General features: G+C 28.7%; 1 protein-coding gene across 1 annotated transcript; it reads left to right on the top strand.

Moving 5' to 3' along the window:
• Positions 1-44: 44 nt before the first annotated feature.
• LOC123299923 (protein prune homolog 2) lies at positions 45-7,672 on the top strand. Its single transcript, XM_044882346.1, has 5 exons — positions 45-101; positions 168-805; positions 4,055-4,653; positions 5,519-5,737; positions 7,542-7,672. The coding sequence occupies exons 2-5, from the start codon at positions 293-295 to the stop codon at positions 7,666-7,668; spliced, it is 1,458 nt and encodes a 485-aa protein (XP_044738281.1). The 5' UTR covers positions 45-101; positions 168-292; the 3' UTR covers positions 7,669-7,672.
• Positions 7,673-19,656: the final 11,984 nt, after the last annotated feature.

The following is a 19,656-nucleotide window of genomic DNA, read 5'->3' as shown; positions in this document are numbered from 1 at the left end:
TTATATTTTCGTTGGGTATTAAGAAATTTTTTTGTGTCTAAATAAATTTGGTATTTTAATAAATGTCATTTTAATCAAGTAATTCACTCAATTGATTTAATGTAAGTAGAATTAAAATCGACATAAATTGAATTAATTAAAACATATTAACGAAAACATTTTTTCAGTTCTAATTATTTATTATCAGTAAAAAAATAATCAAAATAAACTCTTTCCAAAAACAACAAATGAGCTGACCATTGAAATATTTTTTTAATAAAAATTACGTCATACCATATTTATTTAAAATAAAATGGACCAGATAGAAAATGTAGGTAATACGGATTATCCAGAATATCCTGTATTACGTTTAGCAAATCCAATACCAGGTCATCAATATCCAAATAACGATAACGATAATAACATGTATTTTCAACATGATAATGATAATTTTGAAACGACCACAATTAGTAATAATAAAACGAGCAGCAATAATATGACAACAAAGAATACGACATCCAATGTTACAAATTTAACAGGTACATTAACAAATTCTCATCCGTTAATGTATTCACCGTCGTCACCAGATCAAGAGTATCCCGATTTAATACCAGAAAAGAAACCAACGAAACATTCACACAAAAATTCGTATGGTAATAAAAGTTCGAATACAAAATTTATGTTTAAACCACAAGCGCATAGTAGTGTTTTTAATTTACATATGGAAAATTCACCGAACGTGTTAAGTTATTCAACGGATACACCGAATAATAGTGTTGCAATGGAGAATGCCAGTGGTGATTTTCAACGACGCATAATTAAAAAGGTTTGTCATTATTTTAAACTAAAATTTTCACCTAACTAGTTTTTTCCACAACAGCTCCAATTTTCATTTTGCATGTTTTGAAACGAATTTATGAAAATTCATTTCAAAATATGATTCAGAATACTCGATTTTTATTTAGACAATAGTTTCAATCAAATCAATTTAGATTTTCGATCAAAAATTATATATATATATATATGTCACAGCCAACAAGCTTAATTAGACGTTAAGTTGACAACCTAGCCTTTTTACTAATACTCCAATCATCTTAGTGTTTCACCTCGAAATCTAACGGAATAAGCTAATTTTTTGTACAAACCTTTATTTTGATAGTACAAACAAATGTCGTCTTAAAAGTCACAAATGATATCGCGTTCGCGTCGTTAGATATTCAAGGTCAAAGGTTTCGAAAATCGGTTTTTTATAAATATCTCGTTTCTTTTGCGTTCAATCGTATTAGCATTTATTATAAAAATTGTAGAGGATAAAATTTTCTACAAATTTTGCCTGAAACGTTTTTTTAAATAAAGGGAGCAGAAGATGTTGCGCTCAGCTTAACGTAATTTAGTTCTGGGTCAATATTTACAAATATAAGGTATTAAATAATCATTTAAGTAATGAACAATTATGGAAAAAAACCGCATAATAGACTGGTATTTACGATTAACCTTATCTATTATACATTTTTTCCCTTAATTATCGATTAAATATTACTTAATTAATTTTTTAATACCATATATTTATAAATATTGACCCTGCAAGAAGGTATGTATTGCTCAGCGCTCCATCTTCTGCTCTCTTTATTTAAAAACGGTCCAACTTATAAAAAAAGCTCCCAGACAAACATTATCTCAGCGATACGTACCTTAATGCAGGGTCAATATTTACAAATATAACTTATTAAATAATTATTTAAATAGTATTCAATCGATAATTAAGTGAAATACCGCATAATAGACAGGGTCAATTGGGAATCCTAGTCTATTATGCGGTTTTTTTTCTTAATTATTCATTAAAAACTACTTAAATAATTATTTAATACCTTATATTTATAAATATTGACCCTGCACTAAGGTATGTATCGCTGAGATAATGTTTATCTGAATGCTTTTTTTATACGTTGGAACATTTTTGAAATAAAGAGAGCAGAAGATGGAGCGCTGAGCTATACGTACCTTTGTGCAGGGTCAATATTTATAAATATATGGTATTAAAAAATTATTTAAGTAATATTTAATCGATAATTAAGGGAAAAAATGTATAATAGATAAGGTTAATCGTAAATACCAGTCTATTATACGGTTTTTTTCCATAATTGTTCATTAAATATTACTTAAATGATTATTTAATACCTTATATTTGTAAATATTGACCCAGAACTAAAGTACGTTAAGCTGAGCGCAACATCTTCTGCTCCCTTTATTAAAAAAATGTTTCAGGCAAAATTTGTAGAAAATTTTATCCTCTACAATTTTTATAATAAATGCTAATACGATTGAACGCAAAAGAAACGAAATATTTATAAAAAACCGATTTTCTTTTGAGACGACATTTGTTTGTACTATCAAAATAAAGGTTTGTACAAAAAATTAGTTTATTCCGTTAGATTCCGAGGTTGATTACTTTTTTTGACTATGATGATCGGGTTATAATGATATGCCTGAATGATATTTAACCGTAACGCATAATACAACATTTAATGAATTGGCTAAATGATGCTTAGGCCATTCCGGCTTATGTTTTAGTCACAAATCCTATCCAAATTTTTAGAATTTCGCGCGAATTTTATACCTAAAACCGATTGATGCAAATCTTAAACTTGGGAAGCTTAGAAGATTGGTTAAATCTTTTTGATCTATGTAAGGGGTGGACCACGCGATGGACTTGTTTGAAGTTTAATGATATTTTGATATAATTTTTGTTGTGTTAATTTGTTAGTTACCAAAGATAAAAATACTAAATTAGTACTAAAAAATTTTTACATTTTACGATAGGTCCAGAAAAACAATTCCAATTTCTCCTCACGCTTTAACAAATTTAAATATTTAAGTTATAAAAATGGAAAAATATTTTTGTATTAATATTGAAATTATGAAATGTGATTATTTAAAAAAAAAAAAAAAAAAAAAAAAAAGTGTACAAAAATGACTTTGTATGGTAACTTATAAATTTTTTTATTATTTACCTTGACAAAATATAAACTCAATAAAAATTTTTGTTTAATTAAAAATCACATATTTTACCTCTATATACAGTTACAACTTAAAATACTCTATGAAATCACATACTACTATTAGATAATTATTCATAGATAGGTTGGTTTTCTGTTTCTGTAAAATAATTATTATACGAAAACAAACAATTCACTGTGTTAATTGTTTAAATACTGTATAGAAATTGTTGAATGTCAGTTTTAAAAACCAACACAATTATGGCCAAAATTTCGCCATTTGTGCCAGTTATTCGAAATAACTTTTTAGAATTTTTTTCGTTTTTCGTGAATTTTTCATAAGACCACCAGTTGAAGCTACCTAAAAATTTTCCACTCTATTTTTTATAGTTTTGGAGAAAATGGATAGCAAAGTTTTGCTCTAATTTGCGCCCTTACTAATCTTCTATCTCTAAGTGTTTACAAGATGGGTTTACGGTATCCAAGACCCAATTGACTTATGTTGCTCATTAACGAACTTAAATGTACTAATTACGTCCAGAGCACGCTGTAAAAATTTTTGCATTTATTTCTTTTCGTTTTTGAGTCATCTAGGTCGCAGACAGGTAAACAGACAGACGGACGGTCGGAAATGGGCTACTTAGGTGACCTTTTGAACATTTATACCAATGTTACTAAGCGGTACAAACTTGGAACTAAAATTAGTATACCGTCATATATAATTTTGTTAGTTTTCTCATTAAAAAAATTGAAATATAAGAAAAAATATTTCATATTTTCTGCCAAAGAAAACGAATCTATTATAAACAATATAAGTTGTCATTTAAATAAGTGAATTTGATTATTTCACTTTCAAAATTACTTTTAACATAAAATCCTAGTTCCCTATGTTATGCCTTATAATATTCACAACTTTTGGACAGATCATTTTTCATTATCTTAATATCCTGATTAGTTATTCAGTTGCACTCATACTTTTGGGACACTCTATATATAGAGGTAGTGTGAGTGAGATTTAGACCATGTTTATAGATTGATTAATAAATACACGATTTAAACAATAACACAATTTTTTACAGAGTATTTCATCATCCGATTCGTCTGATAGTGAAAACGACGTATCATCATATAAGGCAACGTTAAGTCCTAATTTACAAAATGTTAGTTTAACAATGAACGAAACACAAAAATCAAAAGAAGTTGAAGCTCCAATATACCGTAGACGACGTATAAGTCTTTTACCAAATATGACCGCTGGCGAAGACAGTGGTGATGATTCCGATGACGTATCAAGTATTGAAAGTATTGATAGTGCAAAATTAAAATCACAAGTGATACAAGATTTATTAGAAAGTTCCGAAGATATTATTGACCCAACGCAAATTGTATTTAAAGAACGGAGTGTGACAGAATGTAATGTACTACAACAGCAGGAGGAAATTCAAGAGTATTCAGCTGATGAAGAACGTAGAGATAGTCGACATTGGCAAAAGATTGTATTACCAAATGGGGAACAGCATAATATTGATATGAAAGTTATTGAACCGTACAAAAGGATTTTATCACATGGTGGTTACTTAAAGGCTGGCGGACATAATGCAATTGTTGTGTTCTCCGCTTGTTTTCTACCAGATAAATCACGCAGCGATTATGATTATGTTATGAATAATTTATTTTTGTAAGTATTCATTTTCATGCATCCTTTATAATGTTAAATTATATCAATGCATTCGCTGATTCAGATGTCTCATAATTTTTTGCAGACTTTTTGACTGTTTGTACTTTATGAAAGCGACTCTAACAGCAGCTATTCAAATTAATGATACGCATTTAGAGCAAAAAACTAATAAATTAATTTTACCCGCTCGCTCTGCTGGGAAATTTCTCCTTTAGACTATCACGTTACAGCCCTCAATTATCCACCCTTTTGTTCACAATTTTATGGATTTTAAACTTTTTTGAAAATGAAGTTTTGCCTATGATTCTCGCTGACATTGTTACTTTCTTTAGGTCAAATCTTTAAATTAACCTGATTTTTATACTTTTTGTATCAAAATTACCCCATCCACCCAGTTTCATCAAATTTCAAAACAACATTTTTTTTGCAATCTTCTCGATTTTATCAGTCGTTCCCCTTAAAAAAATTGCAAAAAATCGAGAAATTTTTTTGTATTTCCAATTTTGATAAAACTCAGTATATAAGGTAATTTTGACCCAAAAAGTACAAAAATCGGGTGCATTTGATGAATGGCCGAATAATTTTTGAGATACGGACTAAAACCGATACAAATATTGCGATATCTTTGAAACTCTGCATTCAATCATTAAATTAAACTGATTTTTATACTTTTTGGATCAAAATTACCCCATCCACCGAGTTTCATCAAATTCCAAAACAATTTTTTTTTTTTTGGCGTTTTTCTCGATTTTTTCAAATGGGTAATCGAACCTTTTCTTCTTCTTACTACGTATATACTTGGGAATTGGTAGGTCATAAAAGTACTGATATAAGTATGTTAAAATTATTTTTTATTTATTTATAGATATGTATTGGCAACGCTTGATCAACTTGTAACTGAAGATTATGTACTTGTTTATTTACATGGAGGTGCAGCAAAAAGTAGTAGGCCATCATTTACATGGATAAAGAAATGTTACCAATTGGTTGATAGGAAATTACGAAAAAATTTAAAAAGACTTTATATTGTTCATCCCACTATTTGGGTCCGAACGTTATTATTAGTTTCCAAACCATTTATAAGGTATATATATAATTATTCACTTTTTTTTACTTGAAGATTAAATATATTTAGAAAGGTTAGTAGGGGCGGCAAAAATTGAATAGCCTACTTGCGGCAAATGTGAAAATCCGACAATAACAGTAAATCTGGTTGAAATTCAACAAAAATTCGTTTTTAGTGCTATGACATAGGTGAACTGTGACAATCATAATGGTCCAAGATCCCAGGGCCGTGAAACCTTATTTATTTGCTGACAAAATATGTACGATAGAATAGTATTAGTGTGTACCGTGTATGTGTACATACCCACTAGCTATGGCCGATGGCAAATTCTCAGATCAGACTAGGACTGATTGTTACATATGTTGCAGGGGATATTGTAAACAATTTGAAATTAATACTACCAGACACCTTCTGGCGGCAGTATTTATTGCCAGACACTTGCAATAAACTGAACCTTCCTTACAGTCTGAGACTTGATATTTATCTAGGATATTTCGGGGGCGATTTTACTATATTTTGTCAGCGCACATTCAAGCGCACGTTTAAGATGGTCTTTCGTTCTTAGGGACCATTCATTAATTACGTAAGCATGATTTTAACGATTTTTGGCCCCCATGCCTCCACGTAAGCATACATAATATTCCTCGAAAACCCCCTTCCTCATCTTACGTAAGATTCAATCTCGTTTTGCCGAGTATAAAACGTTGTTAGAAAAAGGTCAGTTACAGTAAAACTCACAGTTTGACGTAAATTAAACATCTTTATGCTTTAACACAAACTTTAGTTCGCGATGTACATATATTTCTAATATTAAATTTTAACTCATAAAATCTTACGTAAGAATTTGTTTAACCCCCAGTAAAACTCACAGTTTGACGTAAATTAAACATCTTTATGCTTTAACACAAACTTTAGTTCGCGATGTACATATATTTCTAATATTAAATTTTAACTCATAAAATCTTACGTAAGAATTTGTTTAACCCCCCCCCCCTTCCCCCCACATAAATACGTAAATAAATTTTTTTTAAAACCCACACCCCTCTCTTTTTGAAATTCTTACGTAATTAATGATTCGCACCTTACTCACATTAATTATTTCAAACGGTACGGTAAAAAATATCTTAATTTTTTTCTCTTAACAAAAGGAAACATTAATAAAACGCAAATTTTAGTTAAATAGGGAATATTCATCTATTTTTTTAATTTTTTTAATTCATTGTTTGCACCGTTATAACAAAGTAAAAATTATAAATACTGTTTAAAAATGCTGTAATTAAGTGTAAAAAAATATCTAAAATACAGTATAATTTTGAGATTTTTAAACGTAGTTTTTTGGCGCTCTCTGTTGATGACGTATAAGTACGTGATCTGTCAATTGGTGACAGTTCAATGTATAATTTACATGCTAAAAAAATGAATTTAAAACACAGAATTTACACTCGTTATTATTAAGTTTTCTTTATAAAAGCCGTAAAATGATATAACTCATTGAAATACCCTATAAAATGTAAGTAATTAATACCATACAGTATGTCAACAAATTTGACAAGCGTGTACTATGATGTCACGGCCGTATACAAATTTGAATTTCGGTTTTAGAAATTTTTAAATGCCCTCACTGAATTTGCACTTTTATTAAGTTCTGTCATTGAAGTTACGGAAGAAAAATATTTGAACCAAATTTAAATTTCATGAATATTCCCTATTGTGACTCTCGATACTGCTATACTGCAAATGTACATAAAAATAGAATCTTTGATTCTAAAATTTAAAAGTTGTTCTTAGTGTTTTACTCTATAAAATTTAATTTTCTTTCCAGTTCAAAATTTTACAAGAAAATAAATTACGTAAATAGTTTAACTCAACTTGCGGAAGATTTACCAATAGAACAGGCAGCAATACCAGATAAAGTGAAAAATTATGAGAAGGCAAAATTTAGTTGTTGAAATAAAAATGATTACTTGTAACGTACAAACCTAATTTAAAATAATTTTTATGTTGGTATTGAAATAACGCTCGATAAATGGAGTAATTAATGAGTCTTGAGTTTTTGTCGCTCTTTAAAAATGACTATCATGCTCGCTAAACATTATCAAGCGTTTATTTATTATTTTTCTAAAAAGAAGAAGTATTGATTTTAAACCAAGTATTTTTTCATAATACGGGATGGCAAAAATTGAACACCATGGTGGAAATGAATAAAATCTGATAAGTTTTCTAGTCAAGGATATAAAATAGGATAATAATAAATGATCTCTCTTAAGTGATGACCATTTTCTGCTACAGGCAATCTTTCTAAAACATTCCTCATAACTTAAGATGGTTTAACGGGTATTTGGACATAATTCAACACATTAACTTATTGTAAAATCTTGTTACGTGTCGTATTATCTTTAATACATCATAGTGGATATTTTCTTATAAAATTACATAAGTTTTTCTAAGTGGGGAGTAGTTCTTGCCGTATTATAGTATTTTTTTGTAAAAATATTCCAAAATGAAACAAATCATGATCGATAAAGTTCGATTAACATTGAGACTCAACAAAATCATTGAGACCCTTGGAAGTATGAATTATTGTTTCATAAAATCTTATGCTCCCTTTGCTTTTTTTTGTTGAAAAATTTTCAATTAGGCGGTTTATTGTTCCTTCTTGAGAAGTCCCGACATTAAAATAAAAATGTTCCAATAATAGACATGTAAATTCCCCAAAAACTTTTGTAAAATAACATTAAAGAAAATGTTAAAAGAAATTTAAAACCATTATGTTCATTTTGAGCCAACTTGTACCGTAATTTATTTTAATAAAAAATACTTTTGATCTTCCAATTAACGTGTCTGAAAGCCAGGAAATCAGGTAATGGTGTAGAATCGAAATTGATTCTGTATGGTATAGCAATAAATATTAAACTAGGCCTTAATGTTATTTTTAAAAGAAAACTATCCGCCTTTAGATAAAAATTTGAAAAAAGCCTAATAATATTTAATATATTTAACAAGTTATTTTGGCATATCTTTTGAACCAAAAAATAACATGACACGTTATTTACAAATTTATTAATACTAAAAATAATTGAAAATGTCTACGTAACTGATGTCGGCAACAAATATTTTGAAGTAATATTGCCTGAGCCGGTGATGTTAATTATCAAGTATATATTTCGATATTGACCATATTATTGTTACCGGCATATTAGCATTGTAATTCCGACCAAGTATGAGCATGGGGGCGGTAAGAGAGAATTTGGTTATTGTTCTTTGGATGGGACACACTTAGACCATAGGTTCCGTTGTGATACCGAAAACGGGTTGGCCCATCCGCGGCCAACTACTCCATGAACTATTTGGAGCTATTTAAGAACAGCAGGAGTACTTTGACGTCAACGGATTTTAGGTCGGAGAGGTCGTCAAAGAGAGGTTAGCTCAAATAAGACCATCTGTTCGTGGCAAGACCTGGACAGTAACATAGAAGATGAAACACGCCTCCTTTGTGACAGCTCCAGTAATAGTCGTCTTACACTGTCAGGTCCAGGCGTTTAACATGCCTGCCGCCCATCCAGTGTCCTGTAACAGCCGCAACAACTTTGCTAATAGAGGTCCTTTCAAGCGATATAAGATCTTCAGAATGCCTACGATTATACTCAGACCATATCTGTCTTGTAGTATCACAAGTACGTTCCTCCCCTTATCTAAGATTGTAATTAGAAGTGATCTAAAAATACAGATTGCCTTTGAAGTTGACATATGCTGGGAACGCGACACATATTTTGATAAAATAAATACTAATCCCCTGTTAACGAATAAAATTACCGTCGTTGGCATTTGTACTTGAAAGTTGATTATACCGGTGCCGACAATATTATTGAAAATATTTGTTACCTATGTCGATCACGTACACATTTCCAAAATAATTCATATCTAAAAAATTTACCTAAAAAAGACGCTAATAGTCTTAATATAATCCAAGTGTCTTTAAAACTTAACCTTAAACCTACAAAAACATAAGAAAGAATTAGATGATGCGATTAATAAAATTAGTCTAAGAGCAAATGACGGCTGACTTATGGTATTTCAGCACATTTTTTTAAATGAATTATTCTTTAAGATTTACCGTAGATGAAAATTTAATTGCTGAACTTCTCGGCCATATTTTGGCATCCAAACTCGATGTATTCGTTTTAGTTTTTTTCATATTTTACAGGTAAACGTTCTCAAGATAATCACACTATTTGTGTGAATATCGAAAGTCAATTGTTGGCTCTTAGACCAAATGTTTGTTTTTTATATTATTTGTTTTTTCGCTTATAATATTGATTAGGAAAATCAAAATGGGCTCTTGCTTACTTAAAAAACTTGTATGGAAAATGAAACAAATCTAGTAAAAAAGAAAATGATAAAACAATATTAGTCGTAAAATCAGTTAGAAATATCGAAGTAGATGAAAATTTTTTTACATATTACGAAAGTAGAGAATCGCACTTCCACGATTAATAATTAATTGACAAAAAACATCGACCCGATAACTTTGTACATTTATATATTTAATAGTAAAATTTTTTAATATTTTTAAGTATTTAATTAATTTTAAGGGGGGAAATTTCGTAAGTATTCCTGTTTCGAATATGAATCTCTCAAGTTGAATATTTTTTGTAAATATCATTTCATAAATGAATTTCACGATTTCGTAAAAATAAACTTAACGAAAATTTGGTATAAATATGGAAAACAAATAATTATTTCCTCAATCAAATGCTCATTTTGGATGACGTAGATTTGTTAAAGCTAAGTGACATTTTTAAATGCCCTAATTACAGTTCAAAATATCATATCATCGTAAAATGATAATACACCGCTCCATAAAAAACTGCTCATTTAAAGGAAATTGATTTTAATGATTTTAACCTTTTATTAATACAATTATTTCAACTCCCAATTACTTGTTAAATAAATAATAAGCTTTTAGCCAAAGAGTATAAGATAGAGGAAAAGGCTTCCATTACTGGCAATGTTAAAAAGGGTATACGAGTTACAACGCCTCTAATGATTGGATTCAGTCATAAACGATCATTACCTCCATAATTTTTTTAAAAGAATTCTGTTAGCAGTGCGTAGTTTCAATCTAAGGACCTCTCTGCTGTGAGCCCAACACGCTGCCACTGCGCCACTTTGTTCTGTGTAATAATATCGTACTAACATGTACTGAAATTGTTGTAAATACAGTAGTATTTGTACGAAACAAATACCAGATGGCATTCGTGCCTGTATACGCAACCTTCTTCTCTATCTTATACTCTTTGCTTTCAGCGATATGGGCAAAAAATTTGAAGGAATTAAACTTAAAAATAAAAATATTTTTTAAGAAGGAAAAATTAAATAGAAAATAAAGACTTGGTATCTCTCAACTTGAACCAGACGCTAAAAGTTTTTGGTTTATGTAAATCCAAATGTCTCCACAAAATTACCGGAAAAATTTTTATCTCGAATAAGTTAATAGAAGAAGTTGATTTTCCGCCTATCTTGCTCATTCCAAATCTACTTAATGTGTTGGCTACAACAACCGAGAGAAATCTATTTAACTACAGGGAATACTCAACTTCTCCATATCCACCGAAGTGTTGTAAAAAGGGTAGAAACTGTGACAAAAGGGTTTGTTGAAATGAGCAAACAATGTGAATTGAAAATAAAGTAGCAAGCAGCTCTTTTATGAGTCATACTTTTCTTTTAATTCTTTCGAAAAACTGATGAAAATTTACAGAAAGTCGTTCTGTCACGTTTAGAAAGTGCTATTCAAAGTGTAATGACACTGAAAGATTTAAATTAGAATTACTCATTCTTCGGGGAGAAACAAAACTCTATGTATTCGGTTTAAAATTCCTATTTGGATGCGAGAGAAACTGTAATAAAACTTTATTGCTATCTAGAATAATGCATGAACACATATGCCCGTTATATAATGTATTAATGCAAATAATAATAAAGAAAATTGAAGACGCGAAATTGGGAAATTAGCTCCTCCTTCTTCCATTTGAGCTACAATTTATCTTTTTGATGGAAACGCGTGTTATGGTATGATTCAAGAGATTGTAGAATACTTCACAAAATTGTTTTATTGTTATTTTTTGAGATTAATTTTTTCTAATTTTCAGTTCAGTTATTTCATTAAAAAATAGTTGGAAGTTGTAATATTTTTTTAAGAAATTATAATTTAGGCTAATAAGCATAAGTTGTCATTGATAAAAATTGATAGGCGGCTTATTTTGACTTATCTTAACAAATTTTATCCGAAATTTATTGTCCGAATATCGAATATTTCTATGGGCACTATGTTTTTGGAGAATCAGGGAATTCATTACCCATGTCAATATTTATACAAATTACAGATCATTGGTGGAATTGGAAACTTTGGTAATAAATATTCAAAGCATTAAAGATAATTCAACATTTTTTAGAGAAACAGGAAAATTCAATCTCTTTTTTTTTTATAATGTTAATATTATTCGCTTTTTTAGTATGTCCAATAAAAAAACGCCTTTCACATGACAATACTTTTCGTAAAACAAATATTTCGCCCCAAAAAATTTGTCGTGTTAAAAAAGAACAAACTGATTTTTATGAGTATTAAAAATATGATGAAAATTGTTGTAACAAATTATTACTGTTCATGCAATCAAAATGTACTTAAGAATCTCAAAATTTTTTGTAAAAAAAAATTGATAGGAAATATTTTTACTGTGTGGACATTTTTTTTATGCTTATTAGAGAAATTTTCCTATTGTGATCATGCTCAAGTACACATCTGATTATTTAATTTAATGGGATATCTAACCACACGCTAGCGTGATAACAATTGTTCATGTCATTCTCACTTGCTTACATTAATATACTAAAAAAACGCATACAGTGGCGAAATTATCGATTATTGTGTGATTTTGATCAAATATTTGATTTAAAACTTATTGTATCTCATATTTTAGACCGTTTTTGAGATATAAGTGTTGTAAAAAAAATTCCACCTTTTTAAGCTAATATTTTCTTATCAACTAAATAGACGATTATCGTATGATTGTGACCAAATATTTGATTTAAAAGCGATTGAAATTTATATTTTGGACTATTCTAGGCACTGTTTGTTCCTTGTCATTTTTTTTAACGTTTATATTTCGAAAACGGTCAGGTAAGGTGAACAATTACAAGGCATAAAAAGTGCTTAGAATAGCCCAAATTTAAATCAAATATTTGATTACAATCATACAATAATAAATCGTCTATTTTGTTGATGACAACATTTTAGTTTAAAAATGCGAATTTTTTAATAACGATGGTATCTCAAAAACAGTGATGTGAGGTGAAAAAATGTCACTACTATATTCCATAAAATAGACTACTATATTCATTTTTAAAATAGAAGATACAACTTCTTTTTGGGTTTTTTCCATTAATTCCATGAAAATTCGATTTTATTTTTTTTGTTTTTACTAGGGACTAAAATAGGGAATATAAGTTTGTATGTGAATTGCCTTGCGTTTTTTTTATAGTGAATATAGCAAAAAATTGGTATTTTCACAAATGGAATTTATGAGGTAAATTTTAAGTGGTTAAATGAAAAACTCACAAATAATTTTGCATATGTATTTGACGAAAATCAGAAAATTTCAATTAATTCGGATCATGATTCTAAAAACCTTACTGTGTCGGTGAAAATCTTTGTATTGTAATACTGATTCCCGCCTTCCAAACTAATCTTATTGATAATAATAAGATAATTTCCAGTGACTAAACATAATGCTGCCGTAGAGACCCAGCCAAGTCTACGTGAGGAAAGTATTACAAAATGTTCTCATACCTAGCGTGTGTTTAGAGATACGACATTTATTTTATTACTTTAAAATAATAATTAAACTTCAAAATGTACTCGCTTTAAAAAAGACTTTAAAATAAATGTTTAAGCGCTGTGAAAAAATACTTTTTTGAGCACGATTTGCAATAAAAGCAAGCTTAACCGTTACCCGTAAGTTACCATGTTTATATAAAGATACAGGCGTGCATTTTTGTTAAATTTGCATTTTTAATGTTTTTGAAGTTGTCACACTTTTAAAAGTTAATTGCGTTTTATATTCACATTATTTTAATTTGGCAATATTAAAATAAACGCAGCTTAAGTGGAGTGCCAAAGCTGAGTTCCTTTTTTTTCGTGGGTCTCAGAAAATTTGTAACTACTCCACAATCTTAAAATTAATTAATAACCATGTTTTTAATTCAATTAAGAAGGCAGTTAAATTTTTTAAAAAGAATATTCTTACAAATCGGACTTTCATTTCCATCACCAACATATTTAAGGTCTTTCAATAAACTCGTTTAAAAAAACAAATCTCTTGTTAAAAAAATTTCAAATAAAAAAACCAACGTCCGATATTTAATTCCATATCCGTAAAAAAAGTCGATCGAATCTTTTGCTGAAAGAATTGAGCCTAAACCTTGGATTATTTAAAATTTGTATTTACCGAGGTTATATAATTTATATAACTCCGGTTATATAAATTTTAAATTGTGGTGATTTTCGACGTTTTCGATGTGTAATTAATATAAAAAAATTAAAATTTTTTTACGAAATTTCATAATTGCTACAAAATCAATTTATAGGAAGGAACAAAAATCGTATATAATTTAAAAAAAGTTAAATTCTACTAATACCAATAACTAACAAAATAAACCGAAATTGAAAAATATTAAACATTTTTGGCTTATTGTTTTTCCTATGGTTTTTTATGCACCATATATATCTCTTATTTTAAATGTCGATGGTACAATCACCTCTTTTTACGAGTATGAAATTAAATATCGTTTTGAATCATAGTATCGGCCTGTAATCGAATTATCACTGGTCAACATAAATTTTGTCACAGGAGCATGAAATTTATTTTTAGAAAGGTTTTCGAGAAATTCGCCCATTAATATGAAAAAACTTGTTTTTCTCCTAAATTCGAAGGCATGTTTCACCGGTGAATTATTTTTTCTCACAAAAAGCTACTTTGAATTTTACAAAAATCTTTTTCCAGGAAATAGAATAAATAGGTAATACAATGAGAGAAGATTTTTCCCTTTTTTAGGTAAAAATATTTCGAAAATCTTATGTATTGTTGACCAGTAGTGCAACCATAGGTTATGGAAATTATGTAACACTATAATTTTATTTCAACTTTCAAGTAACGTGTGTGACAACTAGACGAAAATTTTATTTTATTTTCCCAAATTATAGTAACATTCCGCGGGGAATATGATAAACATCGTATAATAATCAGTATTCAAATTAGTACATAATTATTTTAATTAAATTCATTCCACTGTTTAATTTTAAAAATTATTATTATTATCAGCACGGCAGCCAAAGGTGGTTCGCTTCGTATTCGGTATATCTTTTTCCGCACAAGCTTTTCTTTACTGATCTGTAGATTTTAACAGAAAAAAAGGAATGGCAGAATACAGTATGTTCTCCTTTTGAATACTGAAAGTAGAGAATGTTCTTAATGGAGAATGCTAAATTTTATGTGAAAAGGCTCATGTTCGTCACTGGTAAAAGATAGAAAAAAATGTAATTGGTATTCTTTTTAAAGTAACAAATTACTTGTGTTCAAAGAATTTTTCCGTAAACTAAATAAATATTTGCGAACTGAATGCAAAAGTCTTATTTTTCGCATTCGATTTCTATTAAATTTATTAACTTTGTGAAAAAATATTTCTAACAAAAGTTGTTTGTTTCGTTCTAATATAAATTTATCTCTATATTTTATAGGTTGTGAACATAAGGTTTTTCGAAGTCACTCCGCGTTATGTAACTATCTTCATATTCAGTATTCAAAAGCCCCGATTGCATTATATTATTTCATTTTTTCTGTTAAAATCTACTAGTCGATTAGTACATATTTTGATACGATAATTTCGAATTTTGAGAGAAAATTTCCAAATTTGGTAGTAGCATCAATTATTTATAGTAAATTTTTAAAAGCAAATGTTTTTTTCCATATTTCTGTTTTTTTACCTCTCTGAAAAAAGGAATAAATATTGGTGATTGACGTAAATCCAATATACTGGGTGTTTTTTTTAACTTGACATATGCTTGAAATTCGAAAATATGTTTTATTGGAAAAAAATGCATCACAGCAAAACAGTTGAATTCATGAGCACACATTTTTCGCAGACATATTCGACTTCGACTTTCAGGGTCAACGAAAAGTTCACTCTGCTTCATAACTGATGGGAGATAAAAGAAGAATAATATAAATTAGAGAGTTATGCTTTATTAAAAGGCCAAATTTTTTGGTTTGAACGATTTTTTGCAAATTGAATAGTTTAGATACATTCAATTTCTGTCTAAAAAATCTACGCTTTTGTAAATTTTTTTATCCAATTTTTGAAAAAAGTAAGAGATAATTTTGGGTACGACTTTGCAGTCAGTTTCTGTTTTAAAGATCCAGTTTTTAAAAATATATTTCGAATCAAAAATGTTACTTTTCAAATAAGGAATAACTTTCTAAGTTAAAGTTTTCTTCTCTCTGTTATCAGTTATGAAGCAGAGTCTACTTTTCATTGAACCTGGAAGCACAGGTCGAATATAATGATTGCTTGAAATCTCCGCATTTTTTGCTTTTTTTCTCGAAGAATTTTTCTCGACGAAACTTATTTTTAGAGTTTCAAGCACATGTCTATTAAATAAACACCCCGTATAGACTTTGTAGTAAAGAACAACATTGTTGTATAATAGTGTTTCCCTAAAAATGGCAAAAAACATGGCAAAATTTATTAGTATACAATGTTGGAAATTTTTCGTGATTTGAAGCTATAGCGGCGTAAGAGATTTTTTCGAAAGTCTCTACTTTTTGTTAATTAACTTAAGCTGTTAATCATGAAGAATCTTTAGCTCATTATGTGTGTAAAAATTTCCATGTTTGTAAGTGCTCAAGATGGTAACACTCAAAAATATAATTTTTTTCCAAAATTTCAGCATCTTGTAGCTAGACAACATTTCCTGAAATCTTTCTGTTATAACTTGGATCACCCTATATAAACCTGCCCATTATTTCTTAATAACTTTACTTAATACTTAGTCATGAGTTTTTTGGAAATTAGGCAATTATTTTGGTTCATAGTTTAATTATCTATCGATATTGTATACTGAAATAATGTTATTAGAACAGTAAATATGAAATAATCGATGCCACTTCTAGACATTTTGTCTTCGAAATTCGGAATCAGCTGGTCAAAATACTGAAGAAAAATTTGCTCGGAAAATGTGCACTAAATAAGATTAAAACAAACTGTCTTTGGTCTCCGTACTTTATTATTGATATCATATTTTTAATTAAAAAAATGTAATTTTTGTGATTTTAATTAATAGTATTTGTGATTTTATTTGTTAGGTTGGCCATATAAGATATAAACATTTAAAAAAAAAATTTTGTATTAATTATTATGATTAATTATAAACCAGTACCATATATAGATTAAAATAATAATATATTTTAGTAATCTTAATGTATTTTTGTTAAATAGCACAAAATGTAGAAATCAAAAAAATAAATAAATGTTTAATGTAAAGAAATTATTGAGAATATATTTTCTTAATGAAATTGTACCTGATTATTAAAAATATTTTCCTTAGCAGTCAGAGACAGTTTCAAAAATTAGCTCCCCCCGTAATAAAAATATATCAATAAAGATCTTTTTCTTAGTTCTAGTTCTTTATTTTTTAGAACCTGTAAAATCGCGATGGTTGTTCAGGGTAGTTCTTCAGCTCAACCTATCGTTGTTAAATAAGAACGGAGACGGATACATTAATCAAAAAATTAACCTCTGCCCTGACTTACCAATAGTATGGTCGTATTTGTTTCCAAAAATTTTTCTGGGCACTGATCCTGGCGAAAATTATATCAATTATTAAGATTTTTTCAAAACACATTTATAACAGACTCCGATAATTCTCATACATACTTTTACCTCGAAAACTAGCGTTTTTTTGTTTCGCAAATTGGATCTGATCGGCATCTATACTAACGATAAAACTATAAATCTGATAAATGGCGTCAAGATTTTCATAAATTTTAGGTAGTTTTGCTATTAAACAGGCACGACTGCGTAAAAAAAAACTAAAAAGAAATAAACAAATCCGGTAGTTTACATATCGACTTACAGTCGGAATCCAAAAAATTTCCAGTATAGGGGAAAGTAATCATTTTACTAGCCCTGTGAAAATAGCACCCCCAAATACGAATTTTCATAAACTGCTGATTGGATTCGTTTGTCCATCATTTGTCCACCCAAAATTTTCGTTTGTCCTCCCTTTAATTTAAGTTATGTCACAATTAAGAATTTTCACATCAACACCCCCAGATGCTAATTTTCATAAAATGCAGATGTCATTCGTTTGAAAATTATTTGTTCACCTTGGCCCATCCAAAATTTTTATTTGTCCACCCTTCAATTTTAAGTTATGAGGAAATTAAAATTTTCTTCAGCACCCCCAAATGCGAATTTTCACAAAGTGGGAAATGGCATTCGTTAGGCAACGGTTTGTCTACGTTTGTTCATCCAAAAATTTTTTCGCTAACCCTCCATGTTAAATTTTGAGGAAATTAAAATTTGACATCAGAAGACAGCAAAATTTAACAGCCAAAATCTATAAATTTAACACCGTAGGAATATTAAAAAATTTAACTGCTTATAAAGGACATTAATGAGAATGCATATACACATTTTAAAGAAGATTCTACGAAAATGTAATTTTGAGATCTTGAGAAGGACAAAAAATTTGGCGATTGTTGCACGGATTGATTGGAACATTTTTTTATTGGAAGTGGCAGTCAGTCATTCCTCAGAGACAACGTTATTTAACTTTTTTTAAACCAATGTTATGCCAGTTGTGTAATAAGTATTGCATAAAATATTGAGAAAATTGTATCAATAATTCCATTATTCCATTACATCAAAACATTATTATGTGCAAATTCCCCCTTTATTAAAAATTTTATTATTATTAATGATTAGATTGTAAAAAAGGCTTCGAGATACAAATTTTGAATAAGTTATAGGTCGGCACCATATTTTGGAACTCATTCAATCATCAGTAAAACAAATTAAAAACTTTTTCCGGGCTCCTGGTGAGAAAATGATTTATTTTAAATCGACAATGAATTGACCACATTCCTTGGGAACTAATCATTTTTATTAAATTGACAAATTATTTGAATCCTTTAATAAATTGATTAAATTGTCAAATTATTTGGATCCTAATAAAATTGGTGATTTTATAGAATTTTATAGTTAAAAGAAAGAACACATCACAAATAAACACATTCTAGATATCCACTGCTTCTTCTGAATATCGATTCACAGTAAAATAATTTTCCGAAAGTTAAAACTAGGTACCAAGAAACATTAGCCTTATGCATGCGGGAAAAATTTATCATACGAGATAATTTATCTATTTATTATAATTCTTGAAACTAAAAACTAATAATTACAAAAATTGATAAAATATTAAAATTATAAACTTCCTAAATTATTAATTTATGAATAAAGTGAGTCAATATTTAACTTTCGTGGAACATATCGAGAAAAAGATGTCATGCGGTTATTTAATTTCCGCAACTCGTAATAAAATTACGTAGATAAAATCAATATAGAATTTTGAAATAAATTGAAACGAATATAAAAATTATCATCATAATTTCTAAATCAGTTAATCTGAATTAATTAATATTAATTCTTAGATTGAGTTAAAATTATTTAAAAAATATTCTATCTATAAGAATAAACGCCATCTGGTATTATTGGCGCATGCGTTTTATAATTATTCCAGTCATTAAAAAGTGTTTTGGAACGATAGAGGTTGTCCGTACAATTGTGAACTCTTACGATTAAAAAATAGTTTTTTATACAAT

This window comes from Chrysoperla carnea, chromosome 5 (assembly GCF_905475395.1).
Source record: "Chrysoperla carnea chromosome 5, inChrCarn1.1, whole genome shotgun sequence".
Lineage (NCBI taxonomy): Eukaryota > Metazoa > Arthropoda > Insecta > Neuroptera > Chrysopidae > Chrysoperla > Chrysoperla carnea.
The sequence above is the reverse complement of the archived record's forward strand: the minus strand, read 5'-3'. Positions and strand labels throughout refer to the sequence as shown.